The sequence below is a fragment of the Cavia porcellus genome, unplaced genomic scaffold (genome assembly GCF_034190915.1).
Source record: "Cavia porcellus strain 051 isolate PalLab524CR breed Dunkin Hartley unplaced genomic scaffold, mCavPor4.1 scaffold_9, whole genome shotgun sequence".
Classification (NCBI taxonomy): domain Eukaryota; kingdom Metazoa; phylum Chordata; class Mammalia; order Rodentia; family Caviidae; genus Cavia; species Cavia porcellus.
The window spans coordinates 3,084,248-3,104,564 of record NW_026947492.1 but is presented as its reverse complement, the minus strand read 5'-3'; the positions used below and the strand labels follow the sequence as shown (position 1 = coordinate 3,104,564).

At 38.8% G+C, this 20,317-nt stretch overlaps 1 protein-coding gene across 3 annotated transcripts in view; it reads left to right on the top strand.

Moving 5' to 3' along the window:
* Positions 1 to 20,317, top strand: part of Arhgap20 (Rho GTPase activating protein 20) — a 119,678-nt gene that overhangs the window by 55,609 nt on the left and 43,752 nt on the right. For 2 of the 3 annotated variants that reach the window (XM_063255724.1, XM_063255725.1), the window contains exon 3: positions 17,242 to 17,406. In XM_063255724.1, coding sequence (XP_063111794.1) covers positions 17,242 to 17,406 — 165 coding nt within the window. Of the gene's footprint in view, positions 1 to 10,495; positions 10,583 to 17,241; positions 17,407 to 20,317 lie in introns of all 3 variants that reach the window. The other variant, XM_063255726.1, reaches the window with a different exon arrangement.

Below are 20,317 nucleotides of genomic sequence, written 5' to 3'. Positions count from 1 at the left end.
CCTCATTGCTGCTATTCTATTTTTCTGCTATTATTTGTCCACTTTTCTCCTTCATTCCACTGTGTGCCCTGTGAGGCCTCTCTGCCACTGTTGCTGGAATCCTGGTATTTTTTTCTATCTCTCTCTAGAATGTCCTTCAGTATTTTTTGTAGGGTTGGATTGGTGGTCACGAACTCCCACAGTTCCTCCTTGTCTTGGAAACATCATGTCTCTCCATTAATTTTGAGAGAGCGTTTTTCAGGGTACATCAGTCTGGGTTGGAGGTTATTTTCTTTCAGGACTTGGACTATTTCACCCCAAGCTTTTCTTGATTTAATAGTTTGTGTTGAGAAGTCTGTCGTAATTTTGATGGATTTTTCCTTTATAGGTAATCTGTTTCTTTTCTCTGTCTGCTTTTAATATTCTGTTCTTGTGGTGAATTTCTGGGATCTTGATTATTATATGTCTGTATAGTTTTGGTTGTAGTTGTCTGGAGTTCTGGTGTGCCTCATTTTTCTGATTATCATTTTCTTTTCCTATGCTTAGGAAGTTTTCCTTAGTTATTTCTGTGAATAGCCTCTGTATTTCATTTGTTTTTACTTCTGTTTCTTCACTCGCTTTTTAAATTAAGTTATAGATCCTCTTGTTGTCTTCTAGACTTTGTATTATTACTTCCTAGTTCCTTGTTATTTTTAAGAAGTCTTTTCTTTCACAATCACACATAGCAAATCTATCTTCAAATTTTGAAAGACTAATTTTAGTTTCTATCAAGGCATTTTGCCAGCTTTCAATGGAATTTTTAATTTCCTGGTAATCTCTTTGGATCTGTTTCATGTACTCTAGATTTTGTTTATATTCTTTACCAAAGATTTCTCTTCCTTTTCTGGGTTCTTCCATTCTTCCATCTGTGTCTTCTTGAGAGGGGCTTAGCATTTCTTTTTTAATCTTTTTGTATCTTGCCTCACTTGGATTAGAATTTCAGTTTAAGTTCATCTATGGGGTCATGAAGGTATTTCTTAATGTCTGCTGATGTTGTGGCCAATATTGCATGATTGCTGCCCTGGATCTCTTCTGTATTGACCTCTCTTGGACTTATTTTCCCAGGGTCAGTGTCTGAAGGCTTTTTCTTGTTTCTTTCTCTTGTCATGTTTCTGGTTTCTTTCAGACAGGTGTGTGGTGTAGGTCTCAGGCCCACTCCGTGTTGCTTACAATTTTTCTGAAGCGTGCTGGCTGGGGACTTGCTGCCTTCTCCAGGTGGTTGATATCTGAGGTGCACGCAGGGACTGTGGGCTGGCCCCTCTTCTCTGAGCCAGTCAACCGGCAAGTGCCTTCAGCGCCTTAGTCTGTGCTGTGTGGACGTCACAGGTTCAGGACAGTTTTGTCCCTGGCTATTGGATCCCAACCAGGGGCGTGACCAGCCCAAGCAGGTCCCATCAGTCCTCTTTAGGGCAGGGGCGGCTGACTGAGGCCACTGCAGTTCTGGGTTCAGGCCTGTCCTGCCCAACTCCAGTATGTCCTCCAGCCAGCCACACCCGCTGCGGGATCCAATTTCCAGCACTCACCGCAATTAATGCAGTCCTCCACCTTGGCTCCACTCTACACTGTGCCATATTCTCCTGCCAGAGGCCCCAGACTCACCGGCTCACTTCAGTGCGATTGTGAATCGTCTGACTCCAGGGTGCGCCCAGAACAGCGTGGGACCGTCCCTGTGAGCATGTCTGGTTCCAGCTTTTCACCCATGTGTTTCCTTTCTTTTTTTCTTTCTTTTTCTTTTTCCTCAGTTTCTTTCTTGTTGAGGGGTCATGAGAATACCCTTCCTTTTGTCTGGTCTTCTCCATGTTGTTAATTCTAGCATCTGAGTTGTTTTTCTCAGAGAGGCTCTCTACCCTGCTCCCTATCAAGCCGCCATCTTCAGAACTCCAGAATACAGATAGGTTCTTTAATCAGTGTTGATTAAAATCTTCTGGATTTCTGCAGGGTCCACTGTGATTGTACCGTTTTCATTGCTAATTTCATGGATTTGAGTCTTTTCTTTGGTGGGTTTTTTTTGTTGTTGTTGTTTTTTGTTTTGTTTGTTTGTTTGTTTTTGTCTTTTTCCTTTTTATCGGTACCGGGGATCGAACTCACGACTGCCTGCTTGCAAAGCAGGCGCTTATGCCACTGAGCTAAATCCCCAGCCCCTTTTTCTGTGGTTTTTTAAACTTAATCTTTAAAAGGACCAACTCTTTGATTCATTGTTTACATTGTTTTCTTAGTCTTCATTGCATTAGTTTCTGCTATGATCTTCATTGTTTTCTCCTTTGTATGAGTTTTGAGCTTTTCTTTTTCTAGAAGCTTGAGGTTTCACATTAAGTTTTCCATTTGAGCTTCATTTTCTTGATATGGATATTCACTGCGATAAATTTCCATCATAAGACTACTTTTATTGTATTCCATGAGTTCCTTCCTGTATGTTGAATTAGCATTATCATTTAATTGTAGAAACTATTTAATTTCTTCTTTAATTTTATCTGTGATCCATTGGTTGTTCAAGAGGGTATTATCTAATTTCTACATGTCTATGAATTTTTGTGGTTCCTTTTGCCCCTGACTTCCAGTTTCACTGTGCTATGGTTTGATAATATGCATAGAATAATTTCAGTTCCTTTGCATTTACTTAAGCATGTTTTATGAGATTGTATGTAGTCCGTTTTAGAGACTGTCCTTTGTGCAGCTGAGAAGAATGTTTATTCTGTTGTTGGATGGAACACAGTATAGCTAGCCTCTAAGTCTATTTCTTCAGTTTACTTCGGCTCTGATATTTATTTGTTGATTATTTTTCTCTCATTGATCTGTGTATGACTGTGGAGTATTGAGGTCTCTCCATTACAATTGTATTGATGCTGATTTTTTAGTATCTATTAATATTTCTTTTATATAATTGAGTGTGCTGGTATTGAAGGATATGTATTCATGGTTGTAATGTCTTCTTCTTGAATTGTTACCTTGACAAGTATATAAAAAATATGTTCTTTGTCTCTCTTGATCAGTCTTGGCTTGAAATCCACTTTGTCTGCAAATAGCTACCCCTGCTTTTTTCTGGTTTTTTGTTATATGGAGTATCATTTTCCATCCTTTGACTTTCAGTCTATGAATTTCACTTTGAGTTACCTATTTCTTGTGTGCAGCACATTATTGGGATGTTGTTTTTCATTTATTCTTCCAGTTTGTTTCTTTTGACTGGTGGACTGAGACCATTTTCATTGATGGTTTTAATTGGTATGTAATGACTTATTTGCATCGTATTTTTCCCTCTTATTGGTTCTTTTTTTTTCCCCTCTGCTTAACTGATTGCCTTGCTTAAGGATTCATTCTGTTGGGGTTCATGGAATTATAGTTTTCCTTATCTCTTTCTAGAATATCCTTGAGAGCATTCTGGAGTGCTGGTTTGGTGGACATGAATTCCTTCAGGTGTTCTTTGTCATGGAAGTATCATTTCCTCATCAGTTTTGAAAGAGAATGTTCAGGGTATATCAATCTGGGTTGGTGATTGTTTTCTTTTAGGACTTGAAATACTTGACTGTGATATCTCCTTAACTTAAGGGTTTGTGTAGAAAGTATGCCATGATTCTAATGGACTTTCCTTTGTGATTTGTTTCTTTTCTCCTAACAGCTTTTAATATTCTATTCTTGAGTTTAAGTTTTGGGATCTTGACTTATATGCCTTGGTGTAGGTTTTTTTTTTTTTTTTTTTTTTGGTGATTCTTGTTTTTATCATGACTAACAGGTCTATATGCCTCACTTATTTGTATGTCGAGTTCTTTTTCCATACTTGGGAAATTTTCTGCCTACTTTTGTGAACAGTTCTTTTTTTTCACTTTTTTTCTTTTTTTAATTTGTGCTATCTCCTGCCTTTTCATTGACTCTTACCAGCCTTATATTATTCTTTGACTTATCTAGCAGCTGTTGGATCTTGTGTGTGTGGTTCTTTGCTATTTTTAAGAAATCTTTCTTTTCATGATCGCTAATTGCAGTCCTGTCTTCTAGATCTGATATTCTGTCCTCAAATTTGTTCAGTCTGCTGCGTTTGCTTTCAAGGAACTTTTAATCTCCTGGCTATTTGTTGAATCTGTTTCATGGATTTCATTTCTTTCTTTTTGATCATTCATTGTTCCCATCGTTTTCTTAAACCTCTATTTTTTAAATCTGTATCTACTCCAGGTTCATTAAACATGTCCTTCATTACGGTCATCCTCTCTTTAGTTATCTGAGAAATTCTACTTTGATTTTTTCTAGAGCCACATTTATGTGCTTTGTTATTTCCAATATTATCATTTCTAGGAGTTCAGGTGGGTGATTTCAGATTTGTTCCACCTTACTGCACCTCAGGTTTGCTAGAGGTGCCTGGGGTTGCATATTGTTTCCTTGACTTCTCACTTTGTATTTTAAAAAATTTATTTTCTGTATTGTTGCTTGTAACTTTCTTGTAGTAGGTAGCTTTGTTACTAGTATCAAGGACTCTTTAGCAAGTAACTACTTTTCAGAGATGTTTTTTAGGTATAGCTGGAGTTTGGCTTTGAGTCTGTTGAAAGATCTGACCTTTTCAGGTTATTGGGAATGAGAAGCTGCTGCCTATTTGGCCTACTCCCTGATTCTTTTGCACTAGATTATAGTAATGTTTATGACCCTCAGACAATCTCAGTATTGGCATACCAAGAAGAACAACTTATTAAAACTATGTAACTGTGGCTAACATAGTATAATCACTAATAACAAAAGGATGTAGCACAGTCTTGAAAATGACAAGCTGGGTAACAATTTGCCACTTTAACCTTAAAATTTATACTTATCTAACAAAATATAAAGCCATATACTTGCATACATTAGATATCCCCTCAACTGAGTAATTTTACCCTCTGGTGAGAATTTAAAGGTGACAAAAGGAAAAAATAAATAGAAGAGAAAGAGATTAGAAGCAAAGTTGAAGGACAGAGGAAAATTACCTAAGTTTCTGGAGAGCGCTAAAAATGACAGAGGGAAACAAGAAAGAAACAAAAATAAGAATTAAACAGAGGCCTGAAACTAAGAACATGTTCACAAACATGAAGTATATACATACAGAGAGAGAGAGAGAGTTCTCCTGAGATCTCAGATCTGTAGTTACCTTCTAGGGTCTACAATTCTGTGCTAGTGTCCACTTCAGAACATATCTCTGCTGTCACTGGTAGGTGGACAAAGGAGGCAGAGGGAGCCCAGGTCCATCTTGCATTATTCCAGCAAGCCTGCAATAGGATTAGGGCGGGTTGCTGTATAATCCCAAGGAGCCTGCAGTAGGAATAGGGCGGGACGCCAGTTCCGCTCCGCAGAAGTCCAGGCTGACCCTGGTCTCTGGCTTGGGCCTCTAAACCCAAGCTGTTCATCTCATAAAACTGGGTGTTTCTTGCTGGCTTGATCTCTACTCCCCAACCCTGGGCATCTCCCAGGGATGTGCTTTACCGAGACACTGGTAACCCTTAGCTGGAGCCACCCCACAGTTGCTCCAATTCGCAGGCTTAGTGACCCCACCCCACATGGTGTGTAGTCAGTCACCCCGTCTGATTCCCTTAGGGCCAAGCCACTCACCAGCTGATGCAGGCCGCCACACACTGCGCCACTCCACTGGCATGCTTCTCCTTGGAGACCTTGGGGCCTCCGTCATGACACACCTCTGGGAGCTTAGCTTCTCCCTCATGACACCAGCCAGGAGTGAGGGAGGCTGCAGCTTGCCACTGCAGTTTGCCACCTCCCTCTGCCGCCTGGAGTCTGTCACCTGCTCCCCTTGTGACTCCCATCCCCCTTGAGAGCTTTCCTGGCTCTTGTCTCGGGCTCTGCCGCCTCTTTCTGTTCTTCCTCACGATGCTGTGCTACAGTGTCTGGGCTCCCAGTCCTGGAGAGGCTGACTTGCTGCTGCTCACCATTCCACCATCTTCCTGAAACCGGGGAAGCCTTTCTTAGAATGTGGTTTTACAAAGCATATTTGTGCTTTTTTTCTTACTTGTATTGTTTCCTATATTACAAAGGATTTTAAAATGAGATACCACACCCCGTAAGCCAGGTCTGCATTTACTTTTTTTTTAGTTTCTCAGACAAATTCTTTTTAAAATTCTTTTTTTTTTAAATTTTTTTTATTTTAAAAAGCAAAACAGAAAAAGATAAAAGTGATACAGAATTTCAAAAAAAAGTAGAGAAATAACCCTAGTTAACATATTGCATATTGTTATCTGACAAGTAGTTGTTCACATTACGAAATCCAGGCACAAAGTGACCAAACAATACAGCACAAACTGTTCTTTTTCATGAACTGATAGAGATCAGTAGGACAGTTATCTACATTTATAAATGTTTATATATGTCTGCCAGCATACATGTGATCCTGTCCTCTCTTCCTTCTTTCCTTCCCCGTCCTGGTAGTTCTGTCCTTTTGAGCACTTTCTTTCCCTTTCATTATTACAATATCTGTTGTATATTTTGAATCTTTTTACTCTTTAAGGTTTTATACTAAGGAGACAATATAGTGTTTACACATGTGAGTGTGACTCATTTCACTCATGAGTGTGGTCCCAAGTCGCCTCCATTACCTATAAAAGTGCTCTAAAGGGTACAACTGCAATGTGTTTAGGTGTGTTAGAAGAGATGACCACATTACTGAGTTTTTGTTGGATCATTGAACACAACTGTTTGCAGTCTCAATGTTTGAATGTCCACTTTGTATGCTTTAATCCTGTAACTTGAACAACTATTTCTAAGATGACATTATGTAATTTATTAACTAGTGATTTCTTACTGTTTTTTTGTAATTCTGTATTACTTGTACCCTTACACTGTTTTGTTTTGTTTTGTTTCCTTTTAAATAAAATTTAAAAAATTTTTTTAAAAGATTATCATTTTATAACTAATATTCCATTGTATAAAAATATCACTTTTTAGAAAAAATCCGTTCTGTGGTTGATAACATTTTTGTTGTTTCCAAGGTTTAGCTGTTACAAATTGTGCTGCTATACACATGGGTGCACATATATCACTGTGCATGACATTTTCAATTTTTCTGGGAAAATACCAAGAAGGAGAATAGCTGGATTAAATGGAACTTCCAATCCTAGTGTTTTGAGGAATCTCCATACTGATCTCCACAGTGGCTGCATGTCTGCACACCCATCAACAGTGGAGCAGTGTTCCTTTTTCCCTGCAGCCTCACCAACATTTGTTATCATTTGATTAGTGTTGTTTTAATTTGTATTTCTTCATCTGAGTAGAGTGTTCATTTCAGATGCCCATTTTTGGATTCAGTCTTTGAATTTGGGGGACCTAATGTTTTTCAATACTTTATATGCTCTAGATATAAGTCCTTTGACTGAGGGATTGCTGCATAACGTTCTTTCCCATTCTGTGGGTTTTCTTTCACTCTGTTGGTGACTTCTTTTGAAGTGCAAAGACAGAAGAGATCCCAGTTACTGACTCTTTGAAGTACTTCACATGCAGTTTGCATTTTGTTCATTCAACTCATTGCCTATGTCTCCAAGATTCCTGCTTACCTTGTCTTCCCAAAGATTTAGTGTTTCTGTTTTAATATTTAGATCTTTGATTCATTTTAACTTTAGTTTAGTGCATGGTGATAGCCATAGGTCTAGTTTCAGTCTTTGGCATGTGGAGAGCCAATTTTTCCATCACCGTTTATTAAAGAGGCTATCTTTCTTCCAGTGAACACGTTTAGCCTCTTTGTCAAATATAAGGTGGCTGAGTATCTTTGTAGTTGTGTCTGCATCTTCGAATCTGTTCCATTGATCCTCAAGTCTATTTCTTTGCATGAAGATTTTATCATTGTAGCATTGTAGTGTAATTTCAAGTCAGGGATTGTGGTACCTCCTTGCTTGCCTTTGTTGTTCAGGGTTGCCTGTGCTATTTGAGATCTCTGCTGAATTTTAGGAGTGTTTTCTCTAGATCTGTGAGATACGTTACTGGCACGTTACTGGCATTTTGATCGGAATTACATTAATTCTATATAACAGTTTTAGGAGTATGGCCATTTTCACAATGTTGGTTCTTCCTAACAGAGAGCAGAGATATCTTTCCATTTTCTGTTATCCTCTTTAATCTTTTTTTTTTTTAAGAGTAGCATTTAGGTCTTTTACATCCTTTGTTAGGTTGATTTCTAAGTGTTTCATTGTTTTGGATGCTAGTGTAAAATGTGTCACTTCCATAATTATTCTCTCAGTGAGTTTGTTGTTTATGTACAGGAATGCTATTGATTTTTGAGTGTTGATTTTGTATCCAGCTACACTGCTGAATTTGCTTATTAACTGTAGTAGTCTTTTGATAGAGTTTTTGGGATCTTCTATGTAGAATAGCATGTCATCTACAAATAGTGATAATTTAATTTCTTCCTTTTCTATACTTCTTTCCTTTATTTCTCTCTTATCTAATTGCTCTGGCTAATGTTTTCATAACTATAATGAATAGGAGTGCTGAAAGTGGATATTCTTTTGTCCTGATTTTAGAGTGAAAACTTTCAAATTTTGTTCATTTAGTATAATGTTGGCTGTTGGTTTGACATAGATGGCCTTTATGAGATTGAGGTAGATACTTTCTATTCCAAGTTTGTAGGGTTTCTACCATGAACATGTGATTTTTTTGTCTTTGGTTCTGATGTGGTTATTACATTTATTCATTTGTATATGTTAAGCCATCGCTGCATTCCTGGGGTAAATCCCACTTGGTCATGATGTATAATTTTCTTGATTTGCTACATTCTGTTTGCCAGTATTTCAATGAGAATTTTTTCATCTATAGTCATTAGGGAGATTGGCCTGTAGTTCTTCTTTTTGGTTGGGTCTTTCTCTAGTTTTGGTGTTAGATAATACTTGCCTCCAGGAATGAGTTAGGAAGAATTGCTTCGCTTTCAATTTCATTGAAAAGTTTGAAGAATAATGGCATTAAATCTTCTCTAAATTTTTTATGGAATTCAACCATGAATCCATCAGGACCTGGGCTTTTCTTTGTTGGTAATTTTTAATCACATTTTCCATTTCAGTAGCTGATATTGAGTTATTCGAAATTGTTATATCTTCTTGATTCAGCCTTGGTAATTCATACATTTCTAGATAAGGTTTCTAGATAAGGTTTGCTAGAGGTTTATCAGTTTTGTTTATTTTTTCAACAAACAAGCTCTTTGATTCATTAATTTTTTGTATTGTTTTCTTATTCTCAGTTTCATTAATTTCTGTTCTGATCTTTATAATTTCCTCTCTTCTATGAGCTTTGTGCTTGACTTGCTCTCTTTTTTTTCTCGAAGCTTGTGGTATAGCATTACATTGTTTATTTGTGCTCATTCTCTTTTCTTGAGATGACAATTTATTGCTATACATTTCCCTTTTAGGACCGGTTTTATTGCATCCCACAGGTTTTATTATGTTGTATCTGTATTTTCAGTGAATTAGAAGTATTGTTTAACTTCTTTATTTTCCCCTGTAACCCATTAGTTGTCCAAGAAATCATTTAATTTTCATGTTTTCATTTAGGTTTTACAGTTTCTTCTGCCATTGATTTCCAGTTTCAGTGTACTATGGTCAGATAATATACGTGGGATAATTTCAGTGACTCTACATTTACTTAAGAATATTCTATGAGCTAGTATATGGTCTATTTTAGAGAATGCCCCATGTGCAGCTGAGAAGAACGTGTATTCTGATGTGGTTGGTGGAATGCTCTGTAAACATCTGCTAAGTCCATTTGTTCACAGGTTTGATTTAGTTCTATTATTTCTTTGCTGACTTTTATCTAGTTTATCTATGTATGACAATGGGGTATTAAGATTCCCTGTTACAATTGTGTTATTATGCATTAGGTTTTTAATGTCCATTAGTGTTTGTCTTATATAGTTCAGTGCTCCTGTATTTAGTACATATATATTTATGATTGTTAGCTCTTTCTCTTGAATTTTTTCACTGAGACCTTCTTTATCCCTTTTGAACATTTTTGGTTTGAAGTTTACATTATCTAAAAACAGAATAGCTATCCCTGCTTTTTTCTAGGTTCCTGTTGTATTGAATATTGTTTTCCATCCTTTTGACTTTTAATTTGTGAGTTTCTTTCTCAGTCAGATGTGTTTCCTGTATACAACATATTGTTGGATCCTATTTCTTGATTGATTCTGTCAACCTTTTTTTTTTAATAGGTGAATTGAGGACATTTAAATTGATGAATATAATTGAAATATAGTGGCTCAACTTTGTCATGTTATTTTCCTGTTGTTGGTTTCCTGCTTTCCCCATTGTTGTAATTATTTGCCCTGCCTGGTGATTTCTTTCTGTTGTTCTAGAAATTGTGGTCATTTTTATCTCTATCTAGAATGTCTTTCAGTGCTCTTCCTAGGGTTGGCTTGGTGGACATGTATTTCTTCAGTTGTTCTTTGTCATGGAAGTATCTTGTTTTCTCCATTCAATTTCAAAGAAAGTTTTACAGGGCACATTGATCTAGGTTGAAAGTTGTTGTTTTTTTTCAGGGCTTGAAACACTTCACTCCAAGCTCGTTTTGACTTGAGGGTGCGTGCTGTGAAGTCTGCGTGATTGTAATAGGCTTCTCTTGATAGGTGAGTTGTGTCTTTTCTCAGACATCTTTTAGTATTCTTTTTTTATGCTATATGTCTGGGATCTTAATTATTATATGTCTGGGTATAGATTTCTTTTGATTATGACTGTTTGGTATGCTGTGTGCCTTAGTTATCTGGATATCAAATTCTTTTCCTGTTTGGGAAATTTTCTGCTAGTACTTCTGCAAATAGTTTACTGATGTCATTTGCGTTGACTCCTGCATCTTCGTTGATGCCTATTGTTCTTATATTGTTTCTCTTTGCATCATCTTGAAGATGTTGAATTGCCATTCTGTACTGCCTTGTTAGTTTAAAAGATTGCTTCCTTTTAGGATTACTAGCTGTGATCCTGTCCTCAAGCTTCATTCTGTCCTCAGCTTGGTTCAAATGGTTTTGGCAGCTTTCAATAGAATTTTTATTTCCTGGATATCTCTCATTTTTAAGGGTAGAAATAATACAGAAATTTTTAAAAAGTAAGAAATCACTTTTAATAAATTATCTTAGACGCAGTTGCTCAAGCACAAAATCAAGTCATAAAAAGTGGACAATCAAAAAATGACAGTACAAAGTGTTCTGTTTGGTGAACTAACAAAACTTGGTAGTATGGTTATCTATCTAGCACACTTAAACATACATACAGTTAGATATATCTTTCGCACTCTGGATATCTCTTTGAATGTGTATCTATGTCTTCTCTAACTGTGCTGAGCAACTCCTTTATTAAGGTTGTCATTTTTGTGCTTACATGAGAGATTATTTCTAATCTGGTTTCCTCTATGGCCTCATGGATTTGTTTCTTTATTTCACTTGCTATCTTTTCAGAAATTTCAGGTATATGACTTTTAATGTCCTCTATTTTGATGCCTCCTGTACTTGTTCCTGATAGACTGGATGTTTGAGATTGCAATCTTCTTTTTCATTTAGTCGTTTTCACCTCTTGGATTCATATTTTGGTGTTTTCAATCCCATTAGTCTCAACTGTCACTAGTACGTATCTTAGGGTCCTGCTGTGTGGTAGATGTTTGTCCAATTGCTTGGTCCCACAATGAAGGAGAGGGGCAGTCTCCTGAATTCCTCCTGCAGGGTCTGTTAGGAGAGTCCTATATTCTTCCTAGGGTGACTAGCTAAGAGTATTGATGTAAGTGAACCCTTAGTTCCTATTGTTACTACAGCTTCAGGCTATTCCAGACAGCCGAATCAACCTGACTATAGTGTGCACCTCAGCTGGGACCCTACTGTGTCATTAGGTATCTTGTAAGCCTATTTGATTTTCTCCAGGTTGAGGGAGACCTTGTCAGAACTCTCTTCAACCCACCTGGTGTTCTCTGTATGGAAGAAGGACTCACCCACACTCTTGTCAGACTTGCCAAGATCCTACAGCTTGGGGTGGAGGGTGGGCAGGCAGTTTACTGCTTCTCTTATTTACCCACTGAGGTCCTCTATTTGAGCAGGAAACTCGCCACATTGTCAAAAACCTGCTGAGATCCTCTGTAAGTGAGGGTTTGCTGAAGCTCCCACCAGGCCACCAAAGTTCTGCATGTGGTGGAAGGGGTCACTAATTGTCTATGAGCTACTGTAGTCTTTGGGGTGGTAGGGAGGGTGACCAATGATCCCACCAGTCTATGAGGTCATAGGGCAAGGAGGAGGGGAGACCAGTGAACCCGCTTGTGCCCTAGGTCTGTGGAGCCTGGAGGTGTGCAAGGCCAATGATCCCACTTGTCCCCAGGTCCATGTGCTAAGGGAGGGTGAGCCCGATGATCCCTAGGTCTGTGGAGCAAGGTGGGGGCAATGCCAACCATCCTGGTGGCCCCTAGGTCTGTGTGGCAAGAAAAGAGGTGAGGCCTACTATCCAGCCAGCCTGAGGTCCGTGGAGTGGGGGGTGAGATGACAATCCAGCCAGCCCCTAGGTCCGTGGAATGAGACCAGTGAGGCTGATGATCCTAGTGGCCCCTCAAATCTCCATTTATTACAGCTGCCAAGTGAACCAAATGGTTGAGGAGAAAGTTTGTGGTCTCTTATACACTAAAATCAACATGGACCCTTCAAACTTCTTGAATTTTTCTCAAAAATTAGATTGGCAGGGTCTGGGGATTTAGCTCAGTGGCATAAGCACCTGCCTTGCAAGCACATGGTCTTGAGTTCGATCCCTGGTACCGATATAAAAAAAATTAGATTAGCCTCTTATACCCTAAAATCAGTATTGACCCTCGTAAGTTGTTGTTGAATTTTTCTCAAAAATTAGATTGGTTTTAAAAATCCCTTTGTTCTTATTGTTATTCCCTTCACTTGTTTTTTATTTCAACTCTAGATTGTTTCAGGTGACAGTCAAGTACACTGTGTTTATAAACAATACTTTAAGATAGGGTTCATAAAGATGCCTAATGGTATCCATGTGTTGTTTTCCTCTCATTGGTAGTATTTTTGCCCAACAGGTACATGTTATTATAGTGAAAAAAAAAAAAAAAATATATATATATATATATGTAAAATACAACAGAACAAAGCCAGCTGAGACAGTGTAGTGAAATTGGTACAGAACTTCACAGCAGGTTACTGGGATAACAGTAATAGGTATCACAGTATATTTCATTATCTTCACGATAGTTGTTCATGTATAGCAAAAAAAATGAAATACAGAACATTATAGAACTTATGAAAACAGAATATTGAATAGAGCAGTATCATTAATCAGAGTAAAGCAAAATAGTAGTAAAAATATTTGCCTTCAAAGAGATGGTAGAAGGAAATCCCCCTTATTTGCTACATTGCATATGATCAACCTCCCAAGAGATGCTCAGATCTCTGGTTCCCATTTGCTAACAGCGGGCAGGGGTAGTGGGATGGTTGACTCTCATCCCGTGCACCGGTAGGCTCACTATTGCTTAGCAGTGAAGCAAGCTGCTTGCTTGGTTTCCCAGCATCCTAAGTTGCTTGGTTTCCCAGCGTCCTAAGTTCCAACATGGCATGGATCTCAGGAGACACTGGTGGTTCTTCCCCTGGGGCTGCTGCAGCCTGCCATACCACAGCTGCTTACCAGGGAAGCGAGCTGGTTGCTTGGTTTCCCAGTGCCCTAAGTTCCAACATGGCACAGATATCAGGAGTTGCTGGAGTCTTGTATATATTATAAAGAAACTTAAAGATTTTATAGTCCTATTCAACGACCTTGCCTTAGAGACGAAGCTGAGGCACCCACATGTCTGGCCATCTAAGGATACTAAGCACAAGGTTTGAGTTAGCTCCTCCTTCCCCCAAGCCTTGAAGTCCTCAACTGCTGAGCTCAGTAACCGTGGCAGAGGAGAGAATTGGGTCTGTTATTAAGTGCTTGCCCTTTTGAAAGACTACATGGAATTTTCAGTAAAAGTACATGTTCTAACGCCACACTTACTATGAGTCATTTTCATTCAGTAGCGCTATACTTGGCTGCTCTTGCAGCCTCAGGTCTGTAAAATGAGGAATAACGGGACTTACCCTCCAGGCAGATGGAGCTTCTTTTGCTTTTCCCTCCTCGCCAGCTCTAGCATCCACCCCGTTAGTATCTTTACTGTCAGCTTCTGGAAGGTGTTAAAAGAAACCAAAGTTACTGCTGCTAGTTTTTCATATTTTGTTCTTTTATTCCTCAGACCCCAGGACATTTGAGTTCTGCCTTCACTGTTTTCCTGGAATTGTTTCCCTGGAGGTCTTAATGGCCAAATGATGTTTTTTCTCATAGATGTCTTCCTGGACCGCCCCTTGTCACACCCTCCCCAGGGCCAGCACTCCGGATGACCGCTGCCTTTTGTCCCTTTTGTCTGCTGTGTCTTTCCGCACTCGTCTTGTTTATAGGTTCTCTTTCCTTTTCCACTGATATCTTTTCTCAGTGATGTATCTACCTTTTTTCTTACTTTGGGCTCCTTCCCTGGGAAATTCTGGTCATTCCTTTTTTTATTTGTCCACCTCTATGAGGTTATCAGATGTGTATATCTACTTCTCATGCCTCTTTGAGTGCTAGATGTGTGCCCCATTTTCTTGTATCATCTAGCCTCAGATAATGCATAGTAGGCAGATTAGAGCCTGGGATCATTTTTTGATCCCTGATCACAATAGATTTTTTCCTCCTTTTTTCTTCCTCTTTGTTAATCTTTACAATTTATTTGGAAATACAAAAGACCTAAATCACCCAAAGAAGTCTCAAGGAAGAAAACAGTTGGTGGAATTATACTGCATACTTCTGTAATTTATTGGAAAGAGAAACAGTAAGAGAATGTAATTCTAGCATAAGAATGAATAAGAGCTAAATGCGGCAGAATAGACACCATAGGAAAAGATGTATTATTATGGTCATTTGATTTTTAACAAAGGTGCCAAAGCACCTTTATTCTGACATTTCATCCAAGGGCTAGACACCTGTTTTAGACTGAGGCATCATTGTGCAAGTGATGCTGGAATAAATAATGCATGCAACTAGAGAAACAAAATTAACTGCAGCCTCTGCCTTGTACAGTAGTACAATAGCCAGAATTAGAGATAAAGCATAGACCTAAATGTAAGACTGAAAATCATACCTATTTCATTGGACTACATAGGAAAATAATTAATGATTAAGTTTTCTTACAGCCATACCATACTAAAAAATTAATAAATTAGACTTCATCAAAATTATAAGCTTTTTATCAAAAACACAGTGAAGGTGTATAAATAAGCACCAATCTAAGAAAATATTTTTCCAGAACACATACCTGACAGAAGACAGATATCCAGAATGCATAAAAATATTTTACAATTAAATAATAAAAAGACACATAACCCTTTTTTTAAAAAAATGGGCAAAAGACTTGAGGATGGCTTATTCACAAATGAAGATATACAAATGTCCAGTTATCACGTGACAGCATTCATCATGGGAATATAAATTAGGATCTTACTGAGGTACTGCTGTATGTCCACTAAGTTTCTAAAATTCAAAAGGCTGAACAAATGTGGTAGTGTATATTTGTAATCCCAGCACTTGGGAAGCTAAGGCAAGAGGATTGCTATGAGTTTGAGGGCAGCCTGGGCTACATAGTGAGCTCAAAGCCAGCCTGAATTACACAGCAAGACCTTTGTCTCAAAAAAAAGCACCACATGCATACTGCTAAGGTTTGTAGAGTGACTGAAAGTTTCCTGTAGTATTTGTGACAATACAAAACTAGTGAAACCATACTGGAAAACAAACCAGTAGTTTTTTCTAAAATTAAACATAGACCTACTTCATGCCCCACCAGTTACATTCTAAGTTAAACTACCTGAGAAACATAAAAGCATAGCTCATACAAAGACGAGTATAACTTTTAGAAACAGATTTATTCATAATAGCTAAAAATAAAAACCAGAAAGCAGTTCATCAACAGTAGAAATAGAAACCTGGTAAGTCTATGCATTGACTGCTATTTAGTGTAATCTTCTAGTGGCTTCTAGACTGGATCCCACCCAGACACAGCTTGTGCAGCTCGTTCAGAAGAGTATGTATAACTTCAAACAGGCAAAATTAGCCTTCAGGTTTCTTAGGAAGCAAAACATCAGGATGGCGGTTGCTCCCGGAGTGATGGGGCAGCGATTTCCTGGGAGAAGCAGTTCGGGAGATTTGGTACTGGCCAAGAAAAATGACAAACTGTGGGACTAGTTGTGCAAGAGTGGAAGTCCATCAGGCATGGCGATACACATCCGTTACCCCAGCACTCTGGGAAGTTGAGGCAGGAAGGTCACAGTGTGAGCACAGCCTGAGCAACACACCTTTTTCAAAACGGAAAAACCAAATTTTCTTTGTTTTACAGGGTGGGATGTAGCTCAGTGTGGAGCCCCTGGGTTGAACCCCCACTACTGGGTCAGCAGAGGAAATCCTCATAACACAAGACTGTGTGGAGGCTTGTGGCAAGGAGCCACTATCTAGAAGATGAGGAGAAAGAGAGCCCGGGGAGAAGGAAGAGGAGAGGGCCAGAGAGATGCAGTGAGCAGCAGTGCAACTGACCACATGCAGGACTCTGTTTTCACTGGCCAGATATGCTGGACACTAAGTAGACAGGCCAGTATTGGTTAAAATCTGCTTTCTCTTTTTACATAATTGGGAATGTAAAAATTTGAATATAACAAAGAAAGGACAAGGCAATTCTTTGGAGGAATGATACTTTTATATACCATAATAGAGATACAGATTACGCAGTTGAACACATTTGTCAAAACTCAGTGAATATCACACTTCGTGTTCATTGTGTGTTTTATAACAAGAGAAAAATTTTAAATAAAAACTGTGCTCTAGTTACCGACATATATGCTGAAGAATTAACAGTTTAAGCAGTTAATACTAAAATGCCAAACATAAAATAAAGACTGGATAGAAAGATAGATAGTTGGCTCAGGTAAATGGAACCAGCAGGGTTCAATTTCAGGGATAGAGACTTGGATGGATGGGGTATGCGTGTGTTGTTAGTATAAAATTGTCAGCTTTATGTTTCAAAAATTTTATAATGAAGTTAAAGACTGTTATGTGAAGAATAGGCTGGAAGATCAGTAAGATACTACGACGTTGCATTTAAAAATTACAGTTTTCTATTTCTCGACCAACTGTAAGCTGTAACTTTTATTTTTTAAAACAGGTTAGTAATAGTTTCTTGTTGGACTGATCCACAGTGTCTGATTTGTCGCAGGGAAAGTCCTTCCGCTGGTGTTGACACTTGTGCGTTTCTGTCATCATTCATGTGCGCCAGTCGCACTCTGCTGATCGACGGCCGAGTGGAACTCAAAAGAGGCCTGCAGAGACAGGAGCGGCATCTTTTCCTGTTCAGCGATCTGCTTGTTGTCGTCAAAATCAAGTGAGTATACTGTACACTGACTCCTCATTATCCTTTAAAAATTGTGTTTCTGTTGACACAATTCTCTTTCTACTCAATGCTTTTCTAGTAAGAATGTCTGGCCTCTATTACTAAAGTAAATTTTGTGTTTGTTCTGTTTGTGCAAAAAGTTTCAATACTTTATTCATCCAGTAAACATTCACTTAGATCTTGTTTGTGCCATACCCTGAATAAATGTAGGAAATACAGTGAAGAATGTGATAGTTATCGTCCCTGCTGTCATAGCCTACAGTGTAACATAGGAACTTATTACACGGGGCGGGGGGGGGGGTTACAGGCTGTACTTAGTACTATGAAGGAAGGAGGGTGCTGGATGAAGTGATCAGCAGGGTAGACAGCCAGGTGCAGTGGCACATGCCTGTGAGAACAGCTCCTGGGGTGGCAGGGGCAAGAGGATTTCAAGTTTGAGCCCAGCCCAGGCAACTTTGTGAGACCCTGTCTCAGAATATAAAGGGCTGGGAATGTAGCTCAGCGGTAGAGTTTACTTAGTGTATGTGAGGCCCTGAGTTAAGTCTCCTCTGTCATATACCCAAAAAATCTGGTATATGCCAGCTATAGTCAGGAGCAAAAAATTCACTGAAGGATGCAAAACACTAACCATCTGGACCCTGGGAAGATGAGGCATATGACAATTACTCTAAAACATAACCATTTAAAACTAAATTTCTTGTGCAGTTTCTCTGAGTGCCCTAACTGGGAGTGTTTATCTAAGTTATTTTGGATTTAGGGAATTTACAAGGTTTGACTGGAGAATCCACTTCCAAGCTCACTTGTAAGGATGCTAGCAACTTCAGTTCCTCACTGGTTGTTGGCTAAAGGTTTTAATTCTTCTCCACAAGTCTCTCTGCACTACTGCTCGTAGTACTGTGGTTTGCTTCCTTTGGAATTAGAGCTCTTTTGGAAGTGGTGTATCATCATTTCTGATTTGTGCTGTTGGCCACATAGACAATGCAGTGGTGTGCTATAGAAAATAAGTACCAAGAAGCAAAGAGCTGGAAAACTCAGCTGGCAGCTGGGGTGAATCCGCATGCCAACCTGAGCCCTGGGAGACTATTAAGATCATCCCTCCCAGAGCTCAAGAACCCGCCCAGCTCGCAGCCACACTAGACTAGCCTTGGGAGGTTTGGCGGGCTGAGTAAATTATGCCCAGTGACCTTCTTCAATTATGGGAGTTGAGAGCAGGTGAAGTGAGTTTCAGGGCATTGATCTTTGCCCAGGAAGAGGTTTAGCCCATCATCCACAGTGGTTAGGTGCCTGCCCAGCTACCTGGAACACTGAAGGTGGCACAGGAGGGCCTGAGGGCCTGACTGGACCATGCTCAGCAACCTCCATTCAGTCCCAGGAGCCCAGGGCATAGGAGACGATTCCCAGCACATTCAGGGGAAGCTTTGGAACAACACTTGAAACACAGAAATATAGGAAAATGACAAAACAAAAGAACAAAATGCAATCACCAGCCCATCCCAAGAAAGCATAGGAGCCATGTACATAGAAGAAAATACATGCCATGCACCTGAAATACTGTAATAAGAGCAACTGAAATAAGCAACTCCAGGAAGCTTTAAAGGAATTCAAACTAGTAATAATCTCCCAGGTAAAAGAAGAAATGATAAAGTAATGAAAGAGATGCTGAACACATTTAAAGAAGACACAGTTAAAAAACTAGAGGAACAAAACAAAAAGAATCCCTGAAAGAACAATTTAAGAAACAAACAATACATGAAGCAGATGCAAAGAGATATACAGGAAATCAAAAATTCCATCGAAAGTTGTCAAAACTGACTCAATGAAAGTGAAGATAGAATCTCAGACCTCAAAGACAAGATTGCAGCTAGTGAACAGGAAGGGAAAGATCTTTTAAAAATAACAAGGAATCAGAAAATAGCAATTCAACAGCTGCAAGATGGTGCAAAGAAAAACAACATAAGATTGACAGGGATAGATGAAAAAGAAGGAACAACACAAATGATACCAATAGGCTATTCACAGAAGTAATAGCTGAAAATTTCCCAAATATGAGAATGAAAACTTACATTAGGATTAGTGAAGCATATAGAACTCCAAATAGCCATAACCCAAAATAAAACTACACCCAGACATATAATAATCACCATCCCAGAAATCCAACATAAGAATAGAATACTAAAAGCTGTCAGAAAAAGACAGATCACCTATAAAGGAAAGCCTATGAGAATCACAGCAGACTTCTCAATACAAACAATGAAGGAAAGAAGGGCGTGGAGTGAAGTATTTCAGATCCTAAAGGAAAATGATTTTCAACCTAGACTGATGTACCCTGAAAAACTGTCCTTCAAAATGGATGGAGAAACAAGGTACTTCCATGACAAAGAACAGCTGAAGAACTTCATGATCACCAAGGCAACACTGCAGGGATACGGAAAGACAGTCTAGATACACATAGGAAAAAACCAATCAGCAAGGTAAACAAGTAAACAGAATGGAAAGATAAAGATGTGACAACAGAAAGATAACCTGTCAACAATAAGCCAGGATAGAACAGTTATAACCATTAATGTAAGTGGTCTCAATTCATGAATTAAACGAAACAGACGGGCAGAATGGATCAAGAAACAACATCCAACCCTGTGCTGTCTGCAAGAAATCCATCTGACCCAAAATGAAACTCACAGAATGAAAGTCAAAGGATGGAAAATAATACTTTATGCAACAGGAACCAAAAAAAAAAGTGAGGGTAGCTATTCTGTTTGCAGATAATGTGAACTTCAAGTCAAAAATGATCTTAAGAGATAAAGAAAGTCAAGATCTGTGCTATGTTGGAACTTAGGACCCTGGGAAGCCAAGCAAGCACCTCCCCTCCCTGGTAAGTGGCAGCGGTGTAGCAGACTGTGGC